This window comes from Erpetoichthys calabaricus, chromosome 1, assembly GCF_900747795.2.
Source record: "Erpetoichthys calabaricus chromosome 1, fErpCal1.3, whole genome shotgun sequence".
Taxonomy (NCBI): domain Eukaryota; kingdom Metazoa; phylum Chordata; class Cladistia; order Polypteriformes; family Polypteridae; genus Erpetoichthys; species Erpetoichthys calabaricus.
In genome coordinates, this window is record NC_041394.2 from 243,369,115 (window position 1) to 243,376,108 (window position 6,994).

At 34.2% G+C, this 6,994-nt stretch overlaps 1 protein-coding gene across 1 annotated transcript; it reads left to right on the plus strand.

Annotated features, from left to right (window-relative positions):
• The first annotated feature begins 764 nt into the window (after positions 1 to 764).
• Positions 765 to 5,837, plus strand: socs2 (suppressor of cytokine signaling 2). Its single transcript, XM_028813313.2, has 3 exons — positions 765 to 1,051; positions 1,546 to 1,801; positions 4,890 to 5,837. Exons 2-3 carry the CDS (start codon positions 1,675 to 1,677, stop codon positions 5,345 to 5,347), a joined length of 585 nt encoding a protein of 194 aa, XP_028669146.1. The 5' UTR covers positions 765 to 1,051; positions 1,546 to 1,674; the 3' UTR covers positions 5,348 to 5,837.
• The last annotated feature ends 1,157 nt before the right edge of the window (positions 5,838 to 6,994 follow it).

The following is a 6,994-nucleotide window of genomic DNA, read 5'->3' on the forward strand; positions in this document are numbered from 1 at the left end:
ATCCTAGAACATAGGGTTACTTTGACAGGAGGAAATCCTTGATATTTCCTGCGGCCCATGACCCTCCGAAAATCTCTCCGAGGTGTTACCATTTATCTAATATAGTAGAAGTCAACAGGCGCATTTAGATAAGTCTAAGAAATTTTCAGGGCTCGGACCCTTTGAAAAGTTTATCTCATTTTTATCCACAAAAGATAGTGTCTCCAAAAATGAAATGAAGAATAAATGTGACTACCCCTTCTCAAGATGCGGCAGCCCGTTACGGGACCCCCTACTTCTATTAAGCGACCGTGACGGCGGGAAGAGCCGCGACGGGAGCAGGCGGGAGACAGGATCACCAGGTGGCGGATCCACCTTAAGAGAGTCGGGCTGGAGCCGCTTTGTCACGTGACGCGATTCCTGGAAAGTTCCTGGAAAGCGGCCTTTGTATTTAGCAGGGCTCGGGTGAGCTGCTTCTCATACGGATTGGATTAAAACACAAACACGCGCAGACGTACGTGTTTGAAAAAAACGTTACAGAAAGCTAAGACCTCCAGTCCAGAAAATGCATTTTGTCCACTTCTGCGTCCGTTTCGACAACATTTACGCTGCAATGGGACTTTTCAATTTTAGCAGAGCGGCGTCTTTTATTTCTGTCCCCCGGGTCTGAAGTGGTAGTGGAATCTGGTAGGATCCAAAAGCAAATTTCATTGAAGGGGTGCTGTGGTTTCGGGACAGGGGGCGTGGGCAGGTGGTGGTGGGGGGTCACTTTTCGTCTTTCAGTCTGTAGCACTCCACCAATAGTAGCATTTTACTGGTTGCCAAGAGGTGTGATTTTGGGGAAACGTTTTTTTCCTGCTGTGACAGTAAACAAAGCGAGAAAGGGGTAAAAAAAAATCATTTGTGAAGTCACACATCCCGACCTCCCTTGAATTTTCGTCTCCCACTCAATTGACACGCTGCGCCCATAGGTGCTGGACGTAGATCCAGCTACTGGCGCTCTAGGCACCGACCGCTACGACTCCCTCTTTTCCTCTCCGTTCTTTGGAAAGCGTGGGTAAAATGGAAGCAGGTAAGTTATCTGACGAGATTTTTTCTTTATTTCAGTAAGATTCAATGTTTTGTGTTGCATAAATATAGAAAAAGATCGATGCGCTTTTTGGTACTACTGCCTACTTTTGTACAAACGTTGGTCAGTGCAGCGACACCTTAAATGGACCATTCTCTCACTTAAATTGTGGGAATTCTCTGAAAACCAAATGATTACCGTTTATATGTCACTGCATTATTGATAAAAATTACATTACTGTATCGTTTCAAAATATTTTACGCATTACAAGACAAGTAATAAGTAAAATCTTTACTTTTATTTGGTAATATAATGTTGCCCCAGGCTGCTTTTTTAGAGGAGTAGTTATGCAAATATATATTTCTAACAGTGCTGAATATTAGCTGTTCCCACGTTAAAAGATGTCACTTTGCAGCTCTTTTACTTTTATTATACTGCAGCATATATCGACCAATAGTAGATACTCCCCTGAAATTTTGTTTTGTGTCCTTTTCCAGGTAGAAGTTCTGTTGTTCGTGAACCTGGACGGTGGCGGTAAGAGAGTTAGCTCACATTCTACTTTTCTGTCTCCCGAGAACACCTTGGCGGCCTGACCAGTACTTGGATGTATAGTGGAATCATTTCAAATGACTTGTCATTCATCAGATTCAACAGAAGCCATAGACAATGAAAGGAGGTCTGAAACTGAATCCAGAGCAGTAGATTCAGATCAGAACCGCATTGCAGCAGCCATGAGAGAGCTGAGAAGCACAGGTACTGCCTTCTGTTTTTAGTGCCTCTGTCATGTGCCACCTAAGGTTATGAGTAAACACTAATGTGTAATTCTGATTTCTGGAAATGAAGGACAGCAACTTTAATAAATACAATGCCAAATAACTACCAACACTGTGAAAAGGTACATATAAGTACAGTACTGTTTTATTTTAAATTATGTACATCTATTTTTAATTTTTTTCATACTATTTCCTTACTCTACCATAGAATTCTGAAGTCTTACTGTACAATGTCAGTTTTATTAAGCATGCTTCTCTGTTTTATTGTCACTTGGCATTTTTTTCATACTGTTATGGCCCAAAACAAAAGAGGAATTATTTATTTTGTGAATTCTTTCTAGACACTAATGACATTGTAATATGATAAATACAACATTCCATGAGACATCTGTCATATAAATTGAATATACTGTATAAGTAAATGATGCAGTGTTGCTCATTAATGTATGCAGTTTTGTACTGTAATTAGTACATTATATGTTAACAAATACTACATTATGCTTACTTAAGAGTTTTTGCATTCATTATTTCATCATAAAGCTTCAAATTGTTTGACATTAAACAATGTGGGGGTTTTAAAGAGAAGGAGTTTACATATAACTACTAACATATACAAAATGTTCAGTCAATGCTGTCTCACGGCGTGTACTATGTTATAACAATGTGCTTGAAAAGTGAATTCTTCTCATTTATTTAACTGTGCTTGTTTTGACCCTAGCAAGGACGGTGGTAAAAAGAAGGATGCTAATATATGCATTTCTTTTTATACCATTAATGTAACTTTTACTTTTGGGTAACATTGGACAAATTTCACATTACATTTAAAACTGTCCATTAAACAGTTACATGGCGGTGTAAAGAAATACAGGTTTCCTGCTGCCAAAGTCGGTGAGGATTCAGCTTTGCTGACTTCTAGGAATTAGAATTAACTTGTCTAGTGGATTGGCCTGCCCCATTAAACAGAGGTAGATTTCTTGGTCAAAGTTCAAAGTGACTTTATCAGGTTATGTTATGTGGTGTCCATGGAAAAAGGCTGTACTTCAGGTCAAGGCAAAGTCCAGTGTGTGATTATTTTATCCGTTAACAAAATGAAGGTGCTTAAAATGATACAGGTTTTTAAAACTGTTTTACAAGGCTGGGGCTTTGATAAAACTCGTACACTTTAAATTTAAGAATGTACTGGGCTTACAAAAATGATTGATATGATTGTGCAGGTAAAGTATGAAAATATCTTACTTATTTAATTGTTTAAATGGGAATTAAATTATTTTTGGAGCTTTTCTGTAGAGAACTGATTAGTTTTAACTTGAATGGCTGGTGGACATGTGACCTTTTTATATATTGGACTGGCAGACATTTGCAGAAAAGTAATATTTTATTTCAATGGTTGCATAGTACACAGGAGGCTGTAAAAAGGCAAATGTTTACTGTGTGGGTGAAAGAAAAATGCTGTGTACATCAGTGAACTGCAGTTCTTTAATATCCGTAGTTACAAATGTAGATTATGTGACAAAGCAAAAAAGCTTTACTAACTTTCTGAATTAAGGTCCACTGTTTTAAAATATTGCCATTATTTAACATTTCTGATGTGGAAGTGTCAAATGTGAGCTTTCAGTTTGAAATAGTTCTGGTTGTTCTGTCCTCTTGCTGTGTGGAATACTGTGTCATAATGTAGTTAACAGTTGTCATTTAGTCTTTTATATAACGCTGTAAATAACATACTAATAACTAGATGTTATGTTGTACTGAATATACAATATAATATCTTATAGGACAAAAGTAGTATTTTACTAGAAAAGTATTATCTTAAAGAGGAGCAGCTCATGCAGCAAAACTTATTTAGATTCTATATTGTAATTTAAAGAAATATGCATACAAAATGCCAGCATTGCATCAATTTTTTTAAATGTGGTGAAACCTGCTTCTAAAATATGTACAGCAGCAGACAAGACTTTTGTTCCCAAACTTATTTGCTCACACATGCTCATTATTTTGTATTTATTATAATAGTACTTATATTTTTATAAATTATTTTTGACATCCAAGTTCTTTTTACTTAATTCAAATATGCTGACATCACTAAGCAAGATAGATAAGCTGTAATGGTGGTAATTTTCCTTCATTGAAGTGTTGTTTTTAATATGTTTTGTTGAATTTGCATTTTAAAACAAATCACACTATTTATGAATGTAAATGTTATTCTTGTAGAATGCATGTGTTGTTTGTCTAGTCACATTTAAGATCATTGTAGTTTTCTTTATTGTTATCATTTATATCATACTCAGGTATCAGCTTTTGCTACCATATAGTAAAAATAATAATTTTTAAATTACATGTTATATATAAGATTTCACATCATTGTCAATTGAATTGTCATATATTTCTTGTAAAAATGCTAAAACAGTCTTGAGGTACTTTATAGTTAGAGTTAGAGTTGTTGTATATACATATGTGTATTGGTCTTGTTTATATTGTGGTTATTTTTTCCTTGAATACAATCCATAACTGTATTATTAGATCATAAGAGAAGTAGGGACCTTCACCAAACTATTACTTTGGGTCACAAATAGTCTACAGAAAGTATCAGAAGAATATAGATTTCAACATTTTATAGTATTTCTGCTTATTCATTTCCTGAACTGCTGTAATCATTTGTGAAGTGTGGCTGTTCATCAAAGTTATTATATTAATGTTATGTTTTATGATTGTATCTTTCATAGTTCTGTAATTTTTTTTAAGACTCAAAAGTTCTGTTGTTTTCATGTGGGTTAATAGCATACATGCAAATTTGTGAAATGCTGATAGCTGAAGAAAAATGGATGCTTGTTCAGTTCTATGGAAATTTTATGGAAAGCATGAAATCTTACTAAAAGAAACTAATAGTTGTGCAGTTATTGGAGGAGATTATCTGATTGAATTTGGATAATGGTTTGAAGTGAGAATTCCAGGTGTTTGTTAGTCAAGCTCCAGCATAATGTCAGAGTAAATCATTATAAATGCAATGAATTGTTTGTTGCATATGGAATCCTGCCTGATTTTAAACTGTTTACCCCCCTCCTCTTTATTAGGTTGGTACTGGGGTAGTCTGACTGCCACTGAAGCCAAAGAGATATTACAGAATGCAACAGAAGGAACATTTCTGATTAGGGACAGCTCTCAGACGAACTATTTGTTTACAATTTCTGCAAAAACATCAGTGGGACCAACAAACTTGCGCATAGAATACAGGGATGGCAAGTTCAAGCTGGACTCGGTGGTGTTTATCAAGCCCAAACTCAAGCAGTTTGAAAGTGTGGTTAATCTTGTGCAACATTATGTGTTTTTGTCCAGTGCTTCAAAAACTTCAGAATCTTTACTGCCTAATGGAACAGTGCAACTGCTATTGATCAAGCCAGTTTATATGTCCACTCCATCCCTGCAACATCTGTGCAGGCTCTCCATTAACAAATCTACTAAGAAGATCGAAGAGCTGCCCCTCCCTAATCGATTGAAGCAGTATTTGACAGAGTATACTTACTGTGTATGAACTGTATGAATTCAGTTGCACATACAGCATCATAACAAGAACTTTGTACCAAATGCTTAAGCACTTTTATTTACTGTAACAATACTTTAACAATCCAGTTTAATTGTTATCATATCTGCGAATGTTTCAGTGTACACTATGAAAAATCTTAAGGAACGACATTTGTTTTTGTTTTGTTTTTTTCAATTGATGTATTATCGGTCCTGTTTAATGAAACTTGACTATTTTTTCCATGGGACCTGTAACCTTCAGTTTGAATGGATGTTCCTTTAACAATATCTATAAATAGTTGCACTACAGTACTGTTATCTTGCTCTCTGGCCCAATTTTTAAAATAATGCCAAATTGTAAGAGCAGCTCTTGCCAGAGCAGTCTTTATCTTGAAAAGTGCACATTTTTTGTATGTGTTTATTGCAGTGATGTATGTCATGCCTCCAAAATATTTTGAAGAGATGTTAGTTTCCTAATAAAAGTTGTCATACAAATTTTATTCCTTGTAAGTTTTTTCTTAATACTATATAAATTACAGAAATTGAATATAAAATCAGTATTTTAAAAAGTCTACAACTTAATATCATGTGTTTGCTAAATTCAGTTTGGTAAACACAAATATTTTTATATTGTGTGCTACTTTAATACATTTGCAAACATTTTTTTTATTCATGATCCAAGATGACTTCCATATTCATGAATCCAATTTAGACAGAATTTTTATGCATTCAGAAAAGTCAAAAATCCAATTTCTGGAGAATGACACATGTAAATGTACTTTTGGTATTAAATCATTAATAGTATCGTTTCCTAGCAGTTTACTTGAATCTGTTGGATTCTTATACCACAACTACCATCCATTCATTTACAATCTTTAATAACTGTACAAAGATATGGTGATATATTGTTACATAATATTATACCTTTTGGTTAGTAATTAAAATGTAAGTGTTAGAGCATTTCTAAAAGCTGTTGTATTTAACAAAAATTGATATATGGTTAAATTTAATGTTGTGCCTTGTAGCCATTAAATAGTTTTAGGGGTAAGAAAAAATAAAAATGTATTTTTGGTGATATAATACCCTCTAATATAGCACTGCATTGGGAATGTTAAATTGTAAATCTAAAAGTGAAAGTAAAAGGAATATTTTTTTTTTTGTTTTACATAAAATTAGGAACTCATGTTGCAGGTTAGGAAATAGATGGATTAATAAATCACTCAACAACTAAATCAATGGCAATGTGCTGAAAAAAAAGTAAATCAATTATATCATAGTAAGTGGTCTTCCATTTCTTGTAAATTACATGGTTTACGACTGAAATAGTGCATTTCTTTTACTATACCTAATATTGTCAATGTATTTTTCTGTTAATTTAAGTTTACGCTACCCAGATTTGAAAATGTAGGCATTTTCCCAAATGTCAACTATACGCGTCTAGAGATGCAGTCTTTGTCTTAATTTTTTAAAACAGATTTTACTGGGAAACACTTACAGCTTGACACAACACAGAATAAAATTTATCCGTGTAAATCTTAAAAACAGTTTTTCTCAAAGGTAAAGGTGCATTTGTGGGAGATATATTGAAAATATTCTCATTAAATCCATTGGGATTTAACAGCTGATAGAAAGACTACTTTAGACTACTTTAGAAAAA